The sequence below is a fragment of the Hetaerina americana genome, unplaced genomic scaffold (assembly GCF_022747635.1).
Source record: "Hetaerina americana unplaced genomic scaffold, ioHetAmer1.1.p SCAF_7, whole genome shotgun sequence".
Lineage (NCBI taxonomy): Eukaryota > Metazoa > Arthropoda > Insecta > Odonata > Calopterygidae > Hetaerina > Hetaerina americana.
This window is the reverse complement of record NW_027287316.1, coordinates 19,967,029-19,993,080: the sequence shown is the minus strand read 5'-3', so window position 1 is coordinate 19,993,080 and position 26,052 is coordinate 19,967,029. Positions and strand designations below refer to the sequence as shown.

Below are 26,052 nucleotides of genomic sequence, written 5' to 3'. Positions count from 1 at the left end.
GTTTAGCTCATATTCTTCAAAAAATTTTTTTGTCGGCAAGTTTGCTTACCTCGCTAAGGTATGATGACAGTAATCAACCCGAACGTTTATTGCTGCGATGGTAGGCGAGGGTAGATTGTCACCTAAGCCCAACGGCGTGTGAACTTTATCCATCAGTGTGGATGGGCCAGTCCCTTTTCCTGCGCTTTCTCGAAAAATCTTACGGTTAAGGTCACTTAAAATTAAACCCGGTCAGCGATCTAGCCTCCTCCCCCTCTGTGCAACCACGTCCATATCCCGGCGCCAGGGTATATGAACCTTTAAATTGCCAAGTGGTATTAAGTAAGTCTGCTTCTACTTAATTGGAGTAACTTTTTGCAAAACGTGTGTATAAAACCTGTACTGGTAGCACATTTTAAAGCAGAGGTAAACTTACGTACTTCAAGGAGTTTTTTAGTGATGAAATGAGAAATACGTGTACAGCCGAGCGTATTAATCAATTTTGCTCAAATTATTTCAAAGAAGTAAGGAAATACTTGACGCTCCGTTAAATTACAAAGTGAATATAACTTCGATAGTAACTAGCAATATGGGCTATTATACATCAATTCGCTGTTCTAGGATTGCGGCATCGATTTGTTTTTATTTATTGAATTATAAACCGAGGTTTGTGCAAACATCATATCCGAAAATACTCTAATACACGAAACATGGTAGCCATTAACAGTGGGTTGTATTTAGTGGTTAGCAACGAGCGATGCTTTCAATAATAATTAAAATTCGAATCCAGCAAATCCTTCATTTCCACAGTCACGCCTAGGCAGACTTGGGGACCCTGGGATCGATTATCGAAAAGTAGAGAGTGATCCATAACACAATCCTTTCCGCAGGGTGGCTATCAACCAGTAAATTTACAAAGTAAACATTGATTTCAAGTTAAAAATTATATCCTACCTCTAAAAAATATTATTAGCAAAGGCAAAATACCGCACGAAAATCCCGTTAGTGTGATCCGGCGACGACTAACATTCATAGACATTAAGCGGATTATTCTTGTAGAAATATGTGCACGGCCGCATATCGATGAAGTTATGAGAAACGATTCATATAATAAACACTCAATGACAACGGCAGAATAAAGTCGTAATTTCAGGAATTAAATCCTAAAAATCTGCCTTGACTGAGTCCGACTTATCAGAATTATCTGGGCAGAGGTGCAATTTTTGCGATTTTCCAGGATTTTCATAAGTTCCATGGCTGCATAAACCGTAACATTGTTTCATTGGAGAATTTTCGAAAGAGTCGTTTCACCTCGGTAACGTCAAACGTATCCCTCCTACTCAGAAGTAGCTCACCGACGCAAGGGATCGATAGTGGAGATTTATAAATGAGTGTAACGATTATAACTAAATGGAAACTCACACTAAATATATATATATATATATATATATAATATAATATATATATATAATATATATAATATATATATATAATATATATATATATAATATATATAATATATATATATAATATATATATATATATAATATATATATATATATATATATATATATATATATATATATGTAGTATACATTCACACACACTATATACACATATTCGCGTAGGCAGACATTACTGATGAATGATACGACGCACTCACCTCACGATCTTCCTCCGGTTGTTCGGATGAAGCAGTTTTGCCATTTCCGGATCCACTTCCGCCAATCTCTTGTGCAGTTCCCCGCTGGGCACGTCACCGAATTCACACTCGTCAGTCCCCACCTCCTCCTCATCCACCCCCTCCGGCGCCTCCGAGGACCCCTCACACCTCCCCATCCCCACTTCGTCGCCGTCTCGACCCCCCTCTAATTGAGTCGCCTTGTTCACCTCCGCGGCAACCAACACTTTCCACAGCAGTGATTCTATGTAGTAATTAGTTCCTCCGACGACTAGTGGAAGCTTCCCTTTCGCCATTATTTCCTCGACCTGACGAAAAAAGAGAATAGGGAATCGCCAGTTATTTCGCAGGAAGATGTTAAGGGGGCGAAAGGGAAGGAACTATCGGGAACAAATGGAAAATTATCCCAATTCATCTCATTCATTCTCGGAAGTTTTAGATATTGGCAGCTTTTGTCAAATTAATTCATTGCAATTTGTCACAATAATGCATTGCCGATCCGTTAAATAAATATATTTCAAATATTCCCTCCAAAATATATCAATTTACCAACTTTCGACATGAGGCCAGCGAACTCACTACTTTGCTGGAGTGGATAGTAATGGCAAACATAGACCTGTGAAAAATACAATTTTTTACAAACATATTTCTTCATTTAAGATTATGTAGAGTCCCGACTGTGTTTTTCAGTGCAAAGCTGTGAAAAAAATCCAAGCCTTGATAGTTTTACAAATGATATTCAATGACGACGATGGGATGTCTACAATTACTCAGCCAGATGTTCAGTAATCTTTCGATAAATATATTAGCTCTAATTAATTATTCTGATGAGATAACGTATGACGTGTCCATAACATATTGAAATGCATTACATATGCAAAATTCCCACAAGGCTGAGCCTAAGGTTGGCAATTTTGTCGGAAATGATCGTGTGAATTGCTTACAGTACTTTAAATGAAGGTCACTTTCATTAGTATCTTTCTAATACTTACTTAAAATGTAATTAGGGTTACAAAAGAAGAATATCGTTCGATTTCAACTCTGTCTTCAGTAAATTACTTAGTTGAACTCCCAAACCGACTGTATCAATGGCAGGGGTGTGTCGAATCCTTATAATTTCCAATCCGAAGCCTATTTCTATCAGGGAATTCCGAATTCCAATTCCTTTTACTCAAGTTTCTCCTTTTCATCGAATCCACATTCAATTAAATATTACCTAACTATCCTTTGGATTTGTAAGTAGTTTAGTGTATCGACCCAAATGGAATGCTGAATTTTAAGAGCTGAAAAAAAGAATGCATTGTTAACGTAATTATCAATAGTTTTTTTAGTAATTATTAAATGCATACCACAATTACTCACTCATTGTCCATTTAGCAAGTGATGCGTTAAATGCATATCATTCATTCCTTCACATAAATATCCGAATCATGAAGTAGAGCAGAAATAATTGAATGAAGGACGAACTAACAACAAAAATTAACTTATCTGTTTGAGTTTGACTGATCGCAGCCAACAAAACGTTCTGTCATCAGACCATTTCTGCCAACTAGATGCTCCGGCGATATTATTGGGTGCGGTCGAAACTGCTACTAGCAGGAATTTTCACTAAGAATCAATTGAAAATTGATTGATTTTACATGAACTAATTCCCTGATTGGCTACTAATCTAATCTTTTTTCCTATGAATGCTCATGCGTAAATGGTCATTTATACGGGAAGAGCGACAAGATTCAGAGAATGATCGCTCATGGCTTTTTGTCGCTTCGACACGAGAAAACGAAAAAACAAAACTCACTCAACACACACCTTGGAATATAATTATTTGGAATCGAATGTTAGGTTAATCATAATTAAAGAATAAGCCCTTCTTAAGAGCCTGTGGCTAATCTCAGACATCACACTCCCAAAATACAAGGCTGAAGTCCATTTATCCGCAATTATATTCAATAAGTTGTTAATAATTGGTCATTAAAACCGGCCGGTGAGTTAGGGTAAATACCTCATCATTGTTCCACGGTTTACAGTGAGAAAAATCAATATGGGGTACGAGTACTGCCCTTAGATTTCCATATTTCCGTGTGCCCGTAGATAGAGGCTTGTTATATTTTTTGACATTGTTTCGGAATAATTTTATAATTACCTTGAGCTGGATGGTGAAGTTTTCAGCACTTACAGAGTGGATTTACTTTTAATTTAACTTCATTAATTTTTCATTTAATGGCAATATGCCCTCGGGTGACAATCGCTAATAATCCCCTTTCAAATGCATATTTAAAACAGTGGTTCATATACCTTTCATACATTATTACAGCTACACAAGCTATAAACAGCTACTTAAAACTTGAGGAAGGAATTAAAGTCGGAGGGGAATTCGTAAATTCAGTCAGGTAGGCTGATGACCAAGCTCTGATTTGTTAGTCAGCCAACGGGTTGCAAGTACTGCTGAGAGAATTGGAAATGCTGAGCGATAGATATGGGATGAGAATCAATATTAATAAAACAAAGGTTAGGTGAGTTTCCAGAAAGAAAAAGGCTAAGCTAAACATTACAATAGGAGGGCAAAAACTAGAGCAGGTAGAACAGTTTACGAATAAGAATGTTAGGCAAACAAGGACGGGGCAACAATTCGATAGGGATGGGACAGTTGGATAATGGACAGGATGAAGGGAAGAAGGAAGTATATCTATATCTATCTAAATAATACCCCGCAAGCCGCCGCAAGGGCGTGTGGCGGAGGGTGTTAGGTCACCAGCCGTAAAAAGGAAAAGTACAGTGATGAAGAGGGACTTCGTCGCAGAGTAAGATGCTGGGTTGTGTTTTGTTAGGAGAAACAAGAGAATTATTTGGTAATTTTGTCCATCCAAAACCTACCGTTAAAGGTAGATTACCTAATAATAATAATTGAAAGATAGGTTATGATATTGTACCTCCATGTGATATTATTACGCCAAAAGGGTTTAAAATCAACATAATTTTGCAGCAGAGAAATTCGTTTTGAAAAAATGCTGGCATATCGATGACGAACCTCTTTAATTCTGACCTATCCGCTTCCAAATCGTTTATTAAATACGAGGAACGGAGCGAGACATTCAAGGGCGGTTCCAACTCCCTGCACCACATCGTTGAGTTTATGAAACCCAGAGAAGCCCACATGCAAGCAGCACGAGTGAGAATTCGAGGTTCAACGATTTTGAAAAAAGGCTTCCATCGAATGCACAATCCATTGATATCAATTGAATCGACCCTAACTCCGACATTCTATTCCCAACTTTAATTACTTTTAAATTAATGTACTTAAATTCACCTTCACGAGGTGCCAACCAAAACTCGCCTCATAAAATTCTCGGTTTTTTCAAACTTTTTTAAGAATTCCAGGGCTATAACAATCAATTACCCTGTCAGATCCCACCTCCTAAGCTCACCTCTCTCCACTCGAGAAGGGCTCTTGCCTTAAATTACAATCGTCTCTGACCTCGCGGGACACGCCTGAAAGCTTGATTGACTGACGATTCCAATTAAAACAAACTTCTAATTAGCTGAATGGAACTATTTCATACAAAATTTCTATTGACCTTCATTGTGTCGTGATTTAAAAACGACCAAACCCGGTTTGGAAATATCGTTCCGATAAAATCGTATCCGTATATTTTTATCATACGAGTATATCACTCCGCACGGTGTATTGGATATTTTTACCCAGGGAAAATATCCTCTTATCTTGGCATCTTGATTTACAGCACCTGGTTGCAAGGTATTACATAGTCACGGGAAAAACTGCCATACCTAAGTGTGGCCGGTAAACAATCTACCTGTAGGTAGGAGTAACGCAGAGATAGTCAAGGTAAAAATTCATTCTTATCATTATATAGTATTTCTACATACACAATTTAAGCTCTACATTTTTTCAACACTTCGACATCTCCAACGTTTAGTCGTAGTCGTTTAGGTGTATTTACCATTTGGTTGGGTGGGTGTGTTTTTGTCCGACTTGACCATTAATTTTTAATATGTCTCAAGCCCCTAATGAGAAAGTATGGTGTTATATAGATTATGAGAGACTACAGATCATAAGAAAGAGACCGATCAATGAAATCAATCAATTCATGAAAGTTCCGTGGAGACGATACACTGATTTTAGTGGTGTCGAACATAAAAACGCACCACCATTTATTCATACCATTACTAAAGTAGAATACGACACTACATTCTGGTTTTTGAAAATACTTTCAAAATATATTAGTAAAACACTAAAATAAAAAAATTAATAAAGATTTGAAAAATAATCGATATCATAATCGTTGCCACTGGCACAGGACTAGAGGTAAATTTATGCATTCCACTGACATTTAAGATAGTTAAAAATAAAAATAAAACAATTTTTTAGGGTGGCCATTGAAGATATCCTAACTGGGCAACGGCCAATCAAAAGACGGCGGGCAGGTCGGCACGAAAATTCTAAACAAGAGGGGAAGGGATTATGGTTCATTATTTGCGCATACAATTGCAGAGCAATAACCAAGCTAAATGTCATTTCGAATTAATTTGAAAACTATTGAACACATATACCGATGATGCGTGGATGAGAATCGCTCCTCTGAGAAGAGAGATTTTATAATTATCGGAATGGCTATACATTTCCGAAAACTTACTCGATTTTCCCACGGAAAATGAAATTTGTTTCTCCTTATTCCCGTAAACCAGACACCCTGATTTGGTTACCTTAATTGCAAATTGTTAATTATTCAGATTACAAAATTATACAAATTGATTAAAACAAATAGTGCCGACATAAACATATTATTGACAACCTAAGTCTCAATAGAAAAATAAAACAAATAACAGTGACATTATACGACACAACCGAGCAATTTACCTTGAAGTTATTAACATTGGAATGCTAACATTCCACAGTTAATGGCTGCCTGGCATACTGATTCCACACGTTCCAATTATCTAGGGCATTGTACTTAGTTGTAAGAAAATAAATCAGCAACCACAAACACATAACTTATACGATAATGGTGAAGTAATAATTATCAGAACAAATGATATATGATATAACATTCATAGTGTAAACACATCGGGAATTAAGAGAGATTATTTCTCATCCCCTTTGGTAAATATGAGTTCAACTATTGAGAGATTTTCACATCAAAAATTAAATTATGATTTAACAATTCAACGCTGCTTTTATTATTAAGCAAACAATCAGCAATCGAGCAAATTATTGGCTGAAGCATTAATGCAAACAGTGGAAAATATGCGATGACTATAGCACGAGCGAACACCGTAAAGGGCAAAGGAAATTAATACAAGGACTCAAGTTATACTATAAGAGTAAAGGGTATTATCCGTTGCGATTTTATATTTTACAAACGTTCCACGGTCATTCTTAGAAGTTTTGACTCTGCGATTACAGATAACTCTTATATCACTGGAAAATTAATTCCTTAAATTTATTTATGAAGATTCAGGTTCGAAAATTTATGAAAGAAGTGCAATGCTGTTAGTTCTCCCCACAGTACGAATTAGTTCCGTTAGCACTTGATGAGTTGATGAACGAATATTTTCGAAAATGTATGCCAACAATTTGGATAATTACAGGCGAACCACTCCAGCGCGAATCAACTACATATTATAAGGTAATCTACCGTTTAAGGAAGGTTTTTGGATGGACACTAAAGAAAACATTTTACGTCTCCAGACAAAACACAAAATCCAATCCTACTCTACATCAGGTCACTCTTCATCTCAGAGTACTTTCTTCCTCCCTTCATCCCGTCCAATATCCCTATTCTGCTCCTTCCCTTTCATCGTTTGCCTAACATTCTCCCCTCCATTACAGTCTTCAACATCCCGCTGCCGGTCAATACCCCCTTCATCCACTTTTCCTGCCTGCATAGGATTTCTCCCAACAAACCGCTCTCTTCGCACACCATACCAAGTACTTCCTCATTTGCTTTCTTCTCTGTACATTTCACCTTCTCCATCCTCCACACCCACATTTCAAAATCCTCCAGTCTACGTCTATCCTCCAGCTTCAATGACCACGTTTACGCTCCGTACATAGCTACGCTCCATATCAAAGTTTTTACGAGTCTATTCTTAACATCCTTACTCAAAGTCCCTGTCATAAACTCCCTCCTCCTTGCAAAAGCCTCTTTTCCTAGCGCAATTCTTCTCCTTACGTCCCTACTACTTTGAGCGTGTTGGTCCAAAACACTTCCGAGATACGTAAACTGTTCTACCGGCTCTAGTTTTGGCCCTCCTATTTTTATGTTTAGCTTGGACCTTTTTCTTTCTATAAAATCGCATAACCTTTGTTTTCAACTACATATACTACATAAATGACAAGAAGTATTAATTTATTCCGTTGCTGAATACCTTTTTTTGTTAAAACGGATCTATTCACATTACAAATGTAATAAAACGCGGTCAGTGCATTTAAAAAAAGAGAAACTTAAATATACGGTTATTCAAACACCTCTAAACAAAAGGAATCAATTTTCACCGTAAAACGAGTCACGACCGTGAACTGGCAATTTATGACTGGCTACACATGTCAGGCATTGTTTTACCGGATTATCACGCTTCAGAAGTGAATGAATGTAACTTCTCAGAAATACGATGTTATCGTAAGCGCCAATTCATATTCTGAATGATGAAATAAGATACGCTATATCCAGATATTTATGGTTCCAATGAAAGTGTATGTCCAAGTGGCATTGTGTGAATATAAATTTATTTGTAAGGGCTAAATGTTACTTATATTTTCATAGGTCATAATCGTTTCGTCTCGCTACATAGGTTCTTCATACACCTAGCCTCTTAACCTTTTCCACCTTGTACTATAAGTGCTTACCCCGTTTTACTGGGGCATATTTCTCCCGTCTCCGAGTAATCAGCATTTCCTTTACAATCCTTTGAACCACATCTCTCAGAGTTTCCTCTTTTGTGTCCAATGCAAATTCCTTTAGCTCTTCTCCAAAGCCAGGGATTTCCCATATCATATTAGGCATGTACCCACTCCTGACCTTAGATAACCCTCCCCATTCATCTCCTCTAAACACGTCTCAACTCCAATTTTGCAGAATGAAAACGCACCTGTACATACATTTCCCTAAGGAAAGCAAGTATTCACGTGGTAATGTCATTCGGAAGAGCATCCGAAAGCACATAATGCCTGCCCGAACATGCTCACTAGGAGTGAATACAAAAAATTCAAAACACTGGCCAGCACAGAAGGGTTGGAAAACACTTCTATGCTGCCCAATGAAAAAACTGTAATGAGGTAGAATTTTAGAGCACGCGTCACTCACCATATCTCCACCCTAAAGCTATGAATTTAGCTGCCTCAAATTCAGTAATAATTATATCCCAGATTCCGTGCTCGCGCGTAATATCTTGTGTTGAGAGTGTAACGGAAATCCTCGAGTATTCACATATTGGATTTGCTATGGCAAAGTTAAACTTTCGCGTGCGTGGAAATTTTATTGTCGAAATCTGTCTCTGCTGCAATATTCAATGATGGTTCCGGAACTTCCGCAGCAGCATCCTTCGAAACTAATTTACTCGCTCATTACCCCATAAGGATGCACGAGCAAAATGTCATATACTCGTACACGTGCGAACTGACATTAACAATATTTGTCAGCTTTCTCTAAAGGGAAATAATATTAGGGACACCAAAATTTATGAAATATAATTAATTATAACTCATAAATGTCGGTGCCAAAAAAAATGATTTGCTTTAGAAGCAATAAGTTTAATATTGTCCATGTCAGTTCGTATAGCGAAGCCAGCAGCAAACCATGCATATATCTGTACATTCCCAATGAAAATCGGTTATTCTCTAACAAAGTTCGGAAAACAATTATTATTTAATAGAACGGTGAACAGCTGCTGTAACTATATTTTCAGTGCGAATGAAATGACCCTAGAATTTTTAGGACAAAGATTACCGATCTTAAATTAATCTGTTACCGAGTTTACCGAAGTTAATCTGTTATGCCCAACGCTCGCTGTACAGCTCATCCATACTTCAATCAACTGTCAAAATCGCCGCTTGAGATGTTCAATTGGAAATTTCGACCCTTGACAAAAAAGGTTAAAGCATTTATGGTAATATTTTATCTATGAAGAATTTATTCGAGTGTTTACATTAAAGATATTTATCTTTGACCTCGGTAAGGTTGATTTATAGATATCTATCGTATATTTACACAAATGGCCAATCAGATTTGTAAAATCGAAGTAAATACTGAAAATTCCATACAAGCCGTATCAAGTCATGCATATTAATAAAAAAAGGAAAAAGTTAAATGGACGGAAAGGAAGACAGTCTAGGAAATAGCAGGCATGACAGAGGAAGAAATAATTGAAATATATTCAAACTGGCAAGTTAAGTGCATACAAATCATTTTATTAGGCGATGGAATGTTCAAGAATGTGACAGAGAGAGGTTAGGCAAACGAGGTAAGGGGAGGAACAGGATAGGCATGTGGGGCGTAATGAAGGGAGGTAGTGGAATTGAAGGACCGTTCAATTCATACGTAGTTTGGGGTCTTAGGGTGTCTCTTGCCAGACGAAGCTGAGAAGTGCAGTGATGTTCAGTCTCTGTTCATTCAAAACCCACCTTAAACTGGAGACGGATGGGCGGAATAATTACTATAGGTAGTCTATTTTAATATCGTGTAGGCATTATGTTGTGAAAACATCGTTTCGTTGTTCCGATGTCAGGGGTTTATTTTAACATATGACTTAACGTGCTTAAAAGTGAAATTGACGTCAAGGGTTTCTCGTACAATATCCGGAGAGCTGGGAATACCTGGGAAACTAGGAATAGAACAAATCACGTTTATAAAATACTAAATAGGCTATACATTTAAAAGTTTTTATTTACTAAAATTAACTAATATTACGAAGGATTTTTTGACTAAGGATGATTGGAATGGCCGCTATTCGTAGTAGTTGCTGAAATGTTGAAAGAGTTATCAGCAAATTGAAGCTTTTAGAGGAAATGGCAGCTGGCGTGCACAATCCTAATAATGGTTTTGGATTATCAACCTCTTAAATACTTCGAGTCGCTTCATTTTGGGGTAAAGATAGTCCAAATATATATAAAAAACCTTCTAAGAAAAAAAAGTCACGCAGCTTGAGAGAAAACAGTGCATCACAGTAAAATTTAGAAATAACTTTAAAGCTAAATGTGTAAGGTCAATTTTCCACCAAATTTCCTTGGATGAAAAATAAATTCTACCAAGTTTTCAATGAAAGCTAGTGGCGTTTTGTTTCCTTAAGCTTACCTTGACTAACCATCAAAGAAACTGTGGGCCAAGCATAAAAGAAATTAGAGGAAGTCTCCCTCACCTGCAAACGTACCCTTCTCTACATCTCTTCATACCCTACTTGGTCTGAGTACCAGAGGGTAATGATAGTACTTTTTTGAAAACGTTACACTGCTACAGCCTAAACGACCCCTGATTATGCATGGTGGGACAACGAACAACACACTTATATCGGTCGGTACAGTTAACTCATCCGTAATAAACTGGCGGAAAATTCGGAAAACCAGAAGTCGGAGAACGGATTCGCTTCAACTGTTTAGGATACGCGCAAAGTTTCTCACACCTATAATGTGAAGGCCCCGCCTGATACATAGTTATGAATGCTACTTGAGCTCTCATATAAGTCCACTTCCCAAAGTAAAGAGTCCCTAATCTGAAGTCCAAATGTATATAATCAAAGCCGGGGAAAGAGGCGAAACGCCCGTCTAGGGCAAAGATAGGTGTGGCTCAGATGGGTTTCCTGTAACGAAGAGCCTCTCGCATGTCCCTCATTTCATCACCTTGTCTCGGTCCCAGAACGTTAGGCCTGATCCGGTAAGGGCGCTATCATTAAGCTACGTAATCCGTACGAACTGACAATGCCCCAGGCCTTCATATACCCACCCTTCCCAGATCTCTTTCAGTGGGTCAACTAGGCAAGAGAAAATCTTAAATAAAACCCAAAGTTTCTCTCCGGCGTCCAACGACGTCCTCTGCGTACTTGAACTACACTCCCAATAGGTTCCAACGCTGGTGAGGTCAGGGCTGACACTCACTGAAGAGGTCAATTCGAGGGACTTTCAAATGCAAAAATACGGACAAATTACGGACATTTTTCACCAAATTTATGGATTAATGCGGAAGTATATTTTCAAAAAGTATAGCCAAACAGAAATTTAACCAATTGTTTATCCAGCTTTTTATTCCAAGCGAAAAATAATTACCACGCACGCATCATCATTCTCACCACCAAGGTGCCGCGAAGAAATTAAGCCCAATAACAGCTTAGATTTATTGAGACAAAAACAAATATCTCGTAAAATGGAAATAATTAAAAAAAATAAATTATCTCTTTAATTTTGGGCCGCCAGAGTAGGAGGGTAAAGAGGATGGGAATAAACCCTAGCCTAATGGTGGGGGTTGGGTTGATGACAAATACTAGCGAGTATGAAAGCATAGCCGATCCCCTCATCTAACAGTATCAATTATTAAAATACTTACAGCATTTAATGAGGAACACAATATATTTTTCCACTGTACTTACTTACCACTTAATTTAATGAACATGAACTTCCACAAAGTTGAGCCAGAGACCATCGAATATATACTTACAGCATAGTGTGTGATAGGTAAGGGATGAATGGTATATTAATAACAAATATTAAAAGGTTATTCGAGGAGGAGGAAGGCTAAGTAAAACGATATATATGAGGGCAAACATTAGAGAAGGCGAAACAGTTGATCTACGGAAGCAATGTTTTCACATGGAGCGTAGTTTGTCACGTCGCGGAAACTTGGTTGCTGAAGCAAAATGATGGGCGTAGATAAGGGAATTTTTAGATGCAAATGTAAAGGAAGTTGGAAATAGTCAAATGTACGGAAAAGCAAACAAATTGAAGGAACAGACCTGGTTGCGTAGGAAAGAGGAATGCCGGGAGAAATTAAAAGGAGGCAGGAAAGATGGTTACAGAGAATTTTGATTGGCGATGGAATGCTGGAGACTGTGATAGATGGGAGACATTAAGAAAACGATAAAGAACGAAGAAAACGGTGACCATGTTGGACGGAATGGAGTTAGAATGTATGTGATATTGAAGACCAATTAATTGTACGGTGGGTTTTCGGACTTCACCTTGATAGGCGAGGATGAGAAACGTAGGGTTATTAAATTTGAGTTCATCCAAAATCTACTTTAAACGGTAAATACCAAATAATAACACTAAAGCGTGCCCAGCAGTGAAGAAAACGTGTAAAATAAGCAGCGGGATTTTTTTTTAGGCTTCAGGAGATAACACTGTCTCCTGACTTACGACAATACTCGTCCTTTCAGGGTTTTTGGGGAAATTTTTGAAAAAAATTAGGATCCTTAAAGGGACCTACGTGAAAATACACAATCATTAATTAAAGACCTGCCAAAAGTGACGTATGGCGCAGGCGGGTGAGGCGAAAAGAATCATTTTCGAAATACACAAGGTATAGCGATAATTTGGTGCAATTTTTAATGCGAATCGTTAGCTCAAGACCTTCGTTTTGGACTTTATTCGCTTCTGCTTACACTCCACCCTTGAAAATTCAGCTTGGTGCTCGGAACTGGATATCCACCACGTTCAATCATCAGGCGATCTTTTATTCGTAGTTAGGTGCGCGAAATGATCGTAGCACGTGTACTCCATTCTCGAAATGAAACGAAAAATATTCAAATCCTGACGGTGTTGAATATTTTTCAGAGGTATCTCGATCCCTACTTGAGGTGCTATGTGGAGGGCACTTTGAGTGAGTACGCCGTCCGTCGTTACGGATGAAACGTTAAGCTGCGGACCCCTTGACGCCTTTCGTAAAGAGTAGGCTAATACCGACGCCGGGTTTCTCTCCACCCTTCATTCTTCCCTGTCCATCCCCTATGGCGCAAATGACCTCAGCTGTCGGTCGCCTCCCCTAAATACTACTATTACTACTACTCGAGCTGAAACGAGCGGTTTGGTGCGGTGGCAGGCGTCTAACAGAATTAATCCACATCGGGGGTAAAATTGTCAAGAGATATCCCGATTCCTACACGGGGTGCCACGTGAAGAACACAAATGGTGCACGCCGTGGGTGGGATGGAATGTGGGCCCCTTAGGTTAATCCGTCAAGAATAGGCTAATTGCGGACTCACTTCACCGCTTATCACCTCCAAATCCTACCTCTACCAATTTAGCAACTATCCCCAATGGCGTTAATGACCTCAGCCATCGGTCGCCTCCCTGAGCGAGCAACTACCACAATCTAGGAGAGGTAGCGAAACGAGCGGACTTTCTATACGGCAGTCGTCGAGCTAGATATTCAAGGCCTCGGTAAAACCGGAGGAATAGTCCATACCGTAGGGTTATTAACGTTAACTTTTAGCGTTATGAACGACATCAAAATATTACGAGGCACTAGTTATTTTTTAATGAAAGCGTTTGTATCCCCACTCTAATTGGCGTACATTCTTAGTGATGGAGGTCAACTTTGAGGTGGTACTTTTATTTATCAAAATTTCGGAAACAACCTTATTTTACGGACCAAGTTCGCGATCCACCTCTATTTTGAATAATGCAACTGAAAACCATGAAAACTTCAGGAGCGAATCTGAATACTGCAAAACCTGAAGAAAGTAAAGAATTTGCCATGGCTATTACGCAGCCATGCAAAAGACTTTGTTTACCAGATAGTAGAAATTGTGCCTCTAAACCAGACGAGAGAGGAAAAAAAACCATTTCTGAATATTTAGCTAACTTCGCCAAACATGTGATAAAATTGTAACATATCTGCCAATAAAACATCTATGAATACACCAAATACGGTCAAAAGCCAAAACGCCCAATGCCGCACGTCCTGATCTAATTATAACTATCCTAAAAATCTTTATTGAATTACAATTCCACTGCCACATTTAGAAATAAGGTCAGATTCAATTTGATTTCATTCATTGAAGCGATTTACGACAGTTTTTCAATGCGGAACGGATTTGTCAGCCTGACCAATGCCTTCGGTTTTACTTACGCGCTATTAACCTTCATCTCACTCCATGGTTGCTTGGTGATACTGCAAAATAATCAAAATTCTTCTTCGTTTCTCAGTACGCCGTTTTTTTTTATTCTGCCATTTTTAAATCCAATATTATGCTGGTATGTGGTATGCAATTCACCACGAAAATCCGTCGTGCGTCCCTGGTTGAATATAAATGACTTCATGAATGTAATATGATAAAGAAAAAAATCATTGATTTTGACTGGATTCTCGAACGTACAAGGGTGGATGAAGAATGGAAATGGGGAACTCTGGGGATAAACAAGTATATTTCGTCAATTTTAACAAATATTTTCAAGGGCACTCTTTATTGAATTGACAAATTTAGTCTTCCCTAGATTGATTGATTGGAAATAGTCGAGGAAAGTATCCCAATACTTATTGCGAAATAAAATCTTGAGTTTGGTGCGAATAATTTCCTTTCTCAAGAATGTTTTTTCTAAGTAAAAATCAGCAAGTAAAGAGCAGGGGTAATAACGATTCGGCATGCGAGTATTTTGAGGGCGTAACGCTCTGAAACTTAAAAAGTTCCCAAGTTTCAAGAAGTTACGCTTATTTTTCTTCTCTTATGTTAGAACTTCCTCTAGTCTCTCATGACTCACAGCTTTTCGAAGAAATGGAACTTATCCAATCTCCTGTCGCGTCGCCGATTCACTTAATGGCTAAGAGAGATATTTGTCTTGACGCCTTCTCAGTTTTTTTCAAGTCGTCTTTAGATTCAGGAGCTACGAACGATTTTTCCTACGGTTTTTAAATGCGCAAATTTTATTTGGACCTTAGGGAGTCATTGCTTCCATTGAGATCAAATCAGAAAGGTTTTATGACTTGTTCTCTAAAAAAATGCTGACTGCCATGAATAAAAAATTGACTAGTTCGATACGCTAAATGAAACAAGTCCAAGACAAAAGATGCCAGAACCAGAAGGGATGACAGCGGACGTTTTGGCTTTTAACTGTAATTGGTGTTGTCATAGGAGTTTTTCTGGTGGTTAACTGTTACAACTCCACTATACAAGTTGCCTTTACATTAGTTAATTCATTTTTCTGTCTCTGGAGTCGGGTTTAATTACATTTTTCCACAATTTTGCAAAACAAGAAATCCCCGCGTATGAATATCAGCTATGAAAAATCATATACTTTCCTCAGCGAATGAACGAATGTATGTAAGAAATTATTTTAAGAAATAAACCTATAAGAAATTAATGCTCTGACGATACTAAAATGCCGATTAGAATAATCCAAAAGCTAAAAATTATCGAACTTGATATACTTTCCTCATGAAAATATAAACAGCACGGGAAAAAATGGCACTGTAAATTAAGATGAAGCAGAGTTCTCTCAATTAAGCTACTTACAGGCAGTAAAAAAGCTTCGATTTGTAAACCTTTAATTCAGTCAACAAATGAAACATGTCATATTAGGATACTTTAACACTGCTGTTGGAAATTGGCAGAATAAGAGTACAAATTTAAAATTGGTAAAAAAAAGAATGCCGTATTAATGGGTGGGGTAGCAGCGTACGTACGTTTATTAGATATTTGTATCACATAAAAATTAAATAAAACGCAGCTTCTTAGCAACATTATTTTAAATTATTCTTAAAAATCACCATTAATCTAGTATGGGCGGGAGAATAGATTTTAAAAGGAATAATCAAATATTAAGCCTAGTTATTAGAGAGCTTAACTATTAAAAAAATTTCCGAGGAGCCCTACAAGAAATCTTGCTCCGATGAACGGGCCATAGGAAAATGATGAAGTTAATGTGTTAAACATATCATTAGGAAGCAGTCAAAATATACGTTAAGTACTTAAAAAACCCTGGATACCTGCGTTAAACAGTGAACTGCATTAAGGTCAACGAACATCCAATTTGTTATGAGAAATGAATGCACTTACGAGAAAAAATAAGTGTGACGCAATTACTGAGTAAACTAGGATGTGACCCTTCCAGTCAAGAAGAGCTAACTACGTCAATACTATTACAAAGGTAAAGGGCAGTCGCGTTTAGTAAGGAGGAAATCATCCCAATCCAAGAAGAAGTCCAATCTACTCGTATTTTCGCAGATTTGACTACCCAGATTAAAGGAGAGTAGACAGCAACACAAATACGTTCAATTACTCGTTCTTCCCTAGCAAAATTTTACAGTAAATAATGGTTCAAAATTACGTCAAACATCAGCAATGCATTACTGCCATGCATTCTAAAAACTGCGATACGAAAACATTATCTGCCTTATTTCCATAGATCGCGTTTAACTACAATTTCATGGTGAAGATCGGAGTTCCAGTACTCCATGCCACACGTTCCCATGGTGGCTCACAGCTTTTGATGAAAAAGATGTAGGTTACTTGTTTACAAATTCACTGTGTTTTGCCTCTTTGATATTCTATAAATTAGGTTTGTTTGCAACCTTAGACAAAAATATTTATTGCAATAATAACTACCTTTTTTTACCTTAATCCTTAACGGATCGAATGACTGAAACTGCACCATTACTAAAATATCCAAACCCTGAAGTAATTAATAACACGGAAATCTTATGCAAAATACAGGCACATAATCACTCAAATACGCGAACAGTCAACAAGGGATGCAAGGAAATATCACGTTCACTTAATCCTCTACCTTAGATTTTTACGCAAACGCCGAGTCGGCGAGAAACCAGTATACATGTTTTCCAGGGACCCAATCACTTAAAAGCTGAAGAACGAGGATTGCCTAGGAGAAGTTTCATGTCCCCTTTCTTAGACCCAAGGGAGACGCGGAGGGAATGAGAATACGACTGCAAGCCAAGAATCAAATTGTTAAGTCCGCTCACCTTGCGAAGCGCCATGTTGCGGTAATCGACGACGTTGAGGCTTACGTGAGGCTCGAGGAAATCGAGCATGTGATGCGGCACCATCCGCCTTTCCTCCGCCGTAACTTTATTCGTAATCACGTCCAGGCCTTTGTAGAGCTGTTTCAAAGAGAAGAGAAGAATAAGTCACGGTGGAAATTATCCGTGGAACGGAAACGATGACATTTACATACTAGCGCACACAAAAATTCCCCCTGCATCAAGATTCACTGCATAGCATTTCCATGATAAAAGGGATTTTTTCCCCAATCAAGAAACAACGGAAGTTAATTCTCATGCAAACATCAAGACCACAATGTCGCTGGTCGCCGCGTTGTATACGGTCCAATTCGGTATTTTACAGAGATCCACCGATTTTATCTCTTTCAAAAACCACTTCTACCTTTAGGAATCGACGCTTAGGAATTTGTCGGCATTCTCGACTGCGATAACGACTGAATTACCAATCTGCCACAAGAAATCAAAGACGTTTCCCAATGAGAAAGAAGACATCAAACGGTGTCAATTTTCGCAACACCTTGAACAATGATTTCCGATCGTAAATTAAAAGACCGTTATCGTAATGCGTATCACGAATGGCCAGTTTGTTGATAAAATCACGCTTGACGGTAAAAAATTAGCAAATGATACCGGGGAAACCAAGAAAAAGGTGACGGAATTAGTGGGTATTACAATCAATTTTCCACTTTAGCTCTCCTCCAATAAATGTGCCCACGAAACATCAAACAACATGAGAGATCAAGCTCGAAATTTACAAGTAGGTGCAATATAGGGGAAACATCAGAGGACGGCGACAAAGGAACATGTTTATTGAGAGCATAGTCACAATCCGAGAGATCTCCAACAAGCAAAGAGAAAGGTCAGTCCTAAATGCCGTTCACGAGTGGAGTTCATCACATTAAATCCCAGAGTACCCCCTCTCACGGGGGTACTGCAACGCAGCCGACGACTATCACCGCAATATAATAAAATCGCAAATCGACTCTCTTGTTTAAGTCCTTGGATTAGAATGCAAGGACAATCTCGTTGGAATTCCATTGCGTGCAATAAATGAGGATAAAAATCACGAAACGCCACGAAGGCTATTCATCCGAGACATTACGATGGAATTGACGTAACAGTTCCTTATAACGGCGAAGTAACGGTAACAGAATCCACCTACGCCAATCAATGGACTGCAATCTTTTTTAAAACGTGTTCTCTTTATACTGCTGTATGCGCAATCCGTTCAGAACTATCGGCATTCACGGGTTTCACGGCGCAAGTTCCGCCTTTTCCCCTCTCGTCAATTTGAAGTGACGTGAGTAGATACTTCGCGTAAGAGCACAAGGATTTTATTTATTGCGCACCGGAATTGCGGGTATTGTCTAAAAATAAGTTTAGACAACTATTTAAATCATTCGACTTAAAGGTGGAAATATGTATAAAAGGAGGGTCACACACCAAATTTGTATATTCGACCTTCGCAGTTCTTTTCCATACAATCTCTTGTATGTAACTAACGAAAATGGCTGCACTTTTCAAGATGATAACCCAAATAAAATCCTTAATTCATGCCCTAAATTTAAAACTAGCACCATAAAACCATATCATTAGCAGATATTGTGATACTCGATTCTTTCATGACGCCGTAGCCACTTCTCAAACTCGAGAACACTCCACATTAACACCATATGCCTAATGAATGTCGTAAAAGTGTCTTAAATTTCAGGAAAATCGCGTCAAAATGAGCACTTTTTCTGATAAATCTTAAACGATATCAATCTACTCCCAGTGGCGTTCGATTCAGTAGATTCTTAAGACAAATTAGAGATTAGTGCCAGCAGTTGTATAAAGACATATTTATCGCAAAAGCGTTCTTCTTTACCGCAATACGCGTATCTTAACGGTTCAAAGAATCTTTTACCAATAATTTTAGCAGCAAATGGTGAGTTTCATTTTTTTTGCAAACAAATATAAATTAAATCGACACAAAACTTTTATAAAAAAACCGAAGTAGCTGCGCCGAATCCTGTAAACAATTCTTCAAAACATATTATTTCCATGATAATACGTGTGGTCGAAATATCAAATTAGTGTGTGTTAAATAAAATTATATGAATAATCATAATCTCAAGTAATACATTCATCATGTAAAATGCTTTATTTTATGGATTCAAGAGCTTGGGTAAGAAATGCATCAATATATGTATATTATTTGCTGTAGCAAAAATATTCATTCAAATAAATGCTACAATCAAACCATATCATATTTTGCGTAGAATATCGAAATAAAACGAGGTGAATGAATGAGTGTAACCGAGCACTTTCACCACTAAAGATTCAAATGGCAACACCGGTTGGAAACCGATAAAAATGCCTCTCATTTATTCACAGAGCATTTATAAAAACCAACAATCCCACGAATTTCCGAAATTATACAATTTTTAGCCCTATGGCGAAAAGAAATAAAGTCACGGACTTGAACTCGTTTCGACGCAATACGAGTTTGGCGAGGGAAAAATGAGATGCGATGGACAAGAAACGTGATGGACCTATTCACTCGACCTTAGCAGGAATTTTCGTGACGGACACTCTCCTGTGACCCATGCAAAGATTTTTGCTGATATCACACTTTTTCATAATTTCAAATCATGCATTAATATCTCTGAAACCATCTCCCTCTTGAAGCGACTGCGTCTCGAACGAACAGAACAGCGATATTAAGCGAGCCCATGGCTACGGGCAATATTTCATTGAAGCGGCTTCATTACCCGACGGCACACAACTTAGTTTAGATCCGAAAACTTTATTCCTCGCACGACCGGTTTCGAGGCTTGCAACTCCACGCTCCTTCCTCCATGCTTTCCATGCATCGAAACCAGTCTCGAGAGAAATATATATATCATGAATCCTATCAAGCCGTGTTTCAAACAGAGCATGCTAGAGAATTCTACAAAACCCTATTAATACGACGGGACATTCAGAGGACATGGCTTAATCCAGCTGCGCGTTCAACTCAACTAATATTTCTGTTCAGGCTGAGACGAACACCTCCCATCCGTAATTAGCAATCCTCAGGACTGCGAAGTATTAATACACCAGCTTCCAGTCGTAACTTCACAATTTCTATGATTGTGTCATATTCATTCCCGCCATAAGTCACGTAATTTGTCGATTAAATAAGGTACAGTAAAAAAACATTATTAAATTGATAACCACACTATTCAAACAAAATGGCATGGCAAAAGAACAAAAGGTCATTCATTCCGACGTCTGCCGGTTCAAGTGAAGAGAGAAAAAGGCATAGTTTCGGTTTAAACTATTACTGAGGACTTCAGTATTGATCGGCTAGACCAGCCACTCCGAATTAAAATTTTGAAGAGCCCAAATCCTATACGAATATCTTAGTTACTTCGACTGTCATTCAACCCTGTGGGCACGGCGATCTACAAATGTGGGAATTCATTAATAATGTACAAAAGGCGCCTAGTATAAAATTCTACATCATGAGTGCCCTCGTATGAATGTGGAAAATCTGGCAAATGACGGATACCTCTCGGTAATCAAATCTATGATCCGAGAAGTGTCTATCAGCCACTTAGGTAGGAAGGGTAAGGGAGAAATTTTTTAAGTTGATTCGGTGTAAATCGAACAAAAGGAAGATTCCAACATACAGTGAAAATCCTTTTTTTTTATTGAACTGTCCAGCTACTCTTTTCTGCCAGTTCCATTGCGATACTATAAATACAGATATTCAGTTGAAGTTTTGATGCGAGATTTGAGAAAAAAAGGAAATTATGAGCATGAAAAACGCAAACATCCTAACCGGAGAAAACTGCAGAAAAATTGAAGCACTCTGGCCCAAGCTTTCGTACAGGTACACGAGGGGTTTGGAGGAGCCAGAAAAAAAAACAATAATTAAAAGTTCACTGCCCATTCAATTTCAATAACTTGGCATCAGAAATTTTCAATATTCCGGTTAAGTAATTTGAGCAACCCTTGGACGAGTTTTCATACCCCCACGACGAGAAAAAAAACATTTTTCTAACTATATGCTCCATCCCTTTTTTTCTAAATTATTATAATATTTCCATCTCGTAAATTGCACGAACTAAAAGGCGGGACGAACCCACTACCTCGCGCGTGCACACGCACACACACACACACCAACGCACATCCCATCAAACTCGCCGAGATAAGTCGGCGTCCTCTTTTTTTTTCGTTCCATCTCTCTCTCTCTCTTGGCCCCGCCCTTCCGATTGCATTCCGATCCTCAACTGTCAGGTGTGGTGGTGGAGGTGGTGGGAGGAGGTGGAAGTGGACTCCTTGCGCCGGGCTCAAGCTAAGGCGTGTGGGAGGGAATCTCTTGGGTGGTGAAAGAGAGGGAGAGAGAGGAATGGGGGCGTGAGATGGTATCCGAGTAGTCTCTCTGAGGCGTTGGGGGAGGGGAAAGAGGGGCAGTAACTAAGTAACCTGTGGTGGATAGAAGGGGAATCGAGCAGACCAGATTGTGGGTGGAAAGAAAGGCGAGTTGGTTAAGATGGAAGGGGGTTAAAAGAAAAATTTATGGGTAGTTGGTTGAACGGAAGAGCCGAAGAGTCGTCAGATTCAGCAGTAAGCGTCCATACTCATAACTTTATTTCATTGAAGTTTTCTTAGCAGGAATAGTAGTTGAGAAACTTTTAATAAACCAGTTAATTCTTCGCTTTAAGGAAACTCATTGGTATTCTACCGATTAGGTTAGGTTTTTGATGGACAAAGATTGAGGAAGGCTACTCACCTTTGTATAACATTAACAATAATGCCTTGATTATCGTCGTCATTAACAAATTTACATTAGCAGTTGAAGAAACAGGGCAATTTTTTCTTAGCCTCGTCCTCTGTGTAATGCAATGATGACCGAACGCGATATGTAAAATAATTAATGGCCTGACTCGACATTCAAATTGTACTTAATAGATAACTGAAGTCTTAGAGGAAACAACTTCTTTCGAAATCTTATTTCATTCCTTCCGTTTATACGCCTTAAAGAAAACGTAATACGAAATTAACTTATTTTCATAACTCCAAATTTTCATACATGGGTTTCGTAATTAATTCATTCCAATACATTCACCACTATATTGTAATTAATTAAGCTTCGAAGGAGGAGAGAAAGCAAAAAAAATAATTAAAGAAGAAAAAGTACCAAAAATATTAATGTTTTTCATTTTATCGGGGTATTTTCATAGATGCACTATTTTCTTTTGGTTATTCTAAGTGATTTCAAGGGTGTAAACAAAAGCAGCTTCCCTCCTAAATTGAAATTCTCACTAATACACGCTTCAATAAAAATTCCTTAAGGAAGAATCTTTTTAATTCTACCGCCACATTATCCAAATGAACACACTTTTAATTTCAAAGTAACAAAGTACGCAAATAAATGTATAATTAGGCACCATCAAAGAAGAGCTGAATTAATAAAATCAAACCTGAATAATTAGAATACGTTGCTTGACGACTCCCCTACTATAAGCAAGATTCCACGAGTCTCCAATACATTCCTCCTTTGGTAAAGATTTGGATAATTACCTCAATAATTAGCCTAAAGAGATGATAAATTAATGGCAAGATAGTCTCAAAGGTAATAACATTACATTAAATATTAAAAAGTTATGGATAAAATACAATTAAGCATTGAATCGCTCGTTAGTATAAAAATAAAAACATAAGATCACGTTTTTTATTTATTTGTGAAATCATAAACGCAATACATACTTATGACTTTACAAAAAAGTGTAGCATAGATTGAAATTCTAAAACGTTTAAAGGAATCCTAGGCCCAACGTTTTTAATTTTCTCAATTATTTCGTTAATTTTTTACGCTTCCCCAGAGACAAAGTTATGTCTCAGGGAGACGACGCGCGCGGTTTAGGAACCACTTCAACGGTGGGATCGCTAGATGGGGAAGGAGTCGTTAGTTCTAAGGGACTTGGTCCTAAGGGGGAAGGGATGGTAATATGGATGGGGGTGGCGTACACATACACAACAGGGAAGAGCACTGGCGGGGGGTAGGGTGAGGGGGCGCTGGGGTGGGGGGGGAGTGAGAGAGGGGTGGTTAGGAGCGCGGCGCTTTTGCTCTTTCTCGCCTCATGCCCTTCCCTTCTACTTCCCTCTTTCTCCTTCTTCCCCCGCCCCAGCCTGGAGGTTCAAGGACCGCGCGCTCTCCTCAGGTTGCTCCAGAGAGAGAGAGAGAGAAAAGAAGGGGGAGAAGCAGGTGAGTGGTGAGAGGCACCCACTCCAGTCTGGAGGGGGAGGAGGAGGAGGAAAAAGGCCGGGCGCTGAACATCAGGGAGAGATGGTACAAGGGGGAGGGGTCGATGAAGCCAAGATGAAGAACGTCAATGAGAGGAAGAGAAGAATGAGAAGTGGAAGAGAGAGCGATCAAAGGGTGGAGAAGGTTAATTCTTTTTCAGCAAATGTCGGCGGTCGCCGAATGTGAAGGAGGGAGGGGTGGGTTTCTCCCGTGGTTTTTAAAGGGGAACCATCCCGCGGCAATAAAATGGGCCGATAACGTTTCCATTTTCTTTTTGCAGACGAGTTCGTGAGGCGAAGGTGAGACCATTTAAATCCATTTAAACCGGTGTTTCTAAACTGAAGAACTGTGTCGCGGACCGGTAAATATTGACTCCGCATATAGGGAAGAGGGAAAATTACATATACGCCAGCATATTTCGCGATTGTCGCAATCAGAGGTCGCGACACTCAACGAAAAATCAGAAAACATATCCCATTTCTCATAAACAGTATCAAATGTTTACATATGAGTGAAAAGGGATGCGTGTTTCACGAAATTGCGTGAGATGGTGCTGTGGCTAACGTACAGACTTCCCACCGAGAGGGCCCGGGTTCAAATACCGAAGAAAACAAATATTTTTCAGCGGTGCCCCGATCCATACTTGAGGTGGTTTGTGGAGAGCATTTTAGGGATTACGAAGTCCGTCGGAGAGGACGTTACACTGCGGACCCCTTGGCGCCTTTTGACAAGAAGAGGCTAATGCCGACACCGGGTTTCTCTCCACCCTTCCTTTCCCATCCATCCCTAATGACGCAAATGACCTTAGCTGTCGGTAACCTCCCATTAAAAACTATGTGCTACTACACAGGTACAGGTTGAGGTTTATCGCTGTCATATTAACTTCCCCCAATAGAAAAGGCATTAGAGAAGCAGAGGAAATATCCAATGGGAAAACAGGTTTAATTTCCTCCGTTTTCGGAAGGAAACTGTCAGGGGAAAGACTATTACCATTCCGCTTATTTTCCAGTAAATCTAATCGTTAAATAAAATGCGAGGAACGGAAGGGTGCAGTTTGCGTTTACAGCTTTCCCCATCAAATTTTCTTTAACTTTTAATCTATTCGAAGGTATATTTTCGATTCGAGGATTATCATCGATGTTGGAACGTACGTTTTGAGATAATGTTCTTTACGATTACAAACTGAAATTCCTAGTAATATTAGATCCACCCGAATATTTTTTAAAAATTATTCAAATAATTGCTGTTTCCACTTTCGTATAGCACAAACATTAAAAAGACTCTGCGTAGGAATCTTAAGGCTCTAAGCTATAACTATATTTTGATGGAAGACGATAAATCAACCCCGAGGCTGTAAAATTAATGTACGAGACTCAGCTCTGGGCAAAGTTGCATGCATTCCTACCAACAGAAACATGCAAGACCAATAAAAATAAATCGCGAAAACGGAAGTCCAATATTCAAGGCCACGATATTAAATTTCGTAACTATTTTTCCATAACGGCTAAAAATGCCTATAAAAAACATTTGAAAACTTCCATCGTCGCTTTTACTCCGTCAATAAGAGCAATGCGAAGACAGAATAATTCTAGTCTCCAACTAAAAATGCTAGTCTGAATAACGAACGTCCTTTTACAAGGCAAGCAAAAAAAACGAGAATGCATCGATTTACATAAAAAATGACTAATTCGTTTAGGAATGAGGGCATTTACGATCGCGGAACCAGTCATGTTAATTAGCAGAGGATTCAATCACATTAATAAATGCAAATCGATACGTCAGACAATGACCGAGTACTTTCGAAATATAAAAATTACAATAAATACAATTGAGTGACATTATTCTTTTCCCCTGAGCTCATGCGTTGAAAGAGAACTTATTACGCCAGTGTACACAGACTACTCTATGAAGTCAGTTTATCTCTCCTATGAATTGGGAAACATATTTTTCACAGGTTATTCCTACACCAAAGTTGGGGAAAACGACAACAAAATAATTATAACGTGCAAAACAGCAAAATGCTCTGGCCTTGTCGGTCTCTATATCGCCTGACTTTCAGTCGATGCCTCACAATAAAACCTAATTGCAGAATAAATTTTGCTAAAACCCATGAATGCCCTTGATACAATTTTTTCATTTAGATAATTGCGGCGGAA

General features: G+C 38.6%; 1 protein-coding gene across 1 annotated transcript in view; it reads right to left on the bottom strand.

Moving 5' to 3' along the window:
- LOC139696337 (tRNA dimethylallyltransferase) overlaps positions 1-26,052 on the bottom strand; it is a 509,639-nt gene that overhangs the window by 340,714 nt on the left and 142,873 nt on the right. Inside the window, exons 2-3 of the mRNA XM_071595056.1 lie at positions 17,581-17,718; positions 1,643-1,968 (exon numbers count right to left, since the gene is read on the bottom strand). Coding sequence (XP_071451157.1) covers positions 1,643-1,968; positions 17,581-17,718 — 464 coding nt within the window. The remainder of the gene's footprint in view (positions 1-1,642; positions 1,969-17,580; positions 17,719-26,052) is intronic.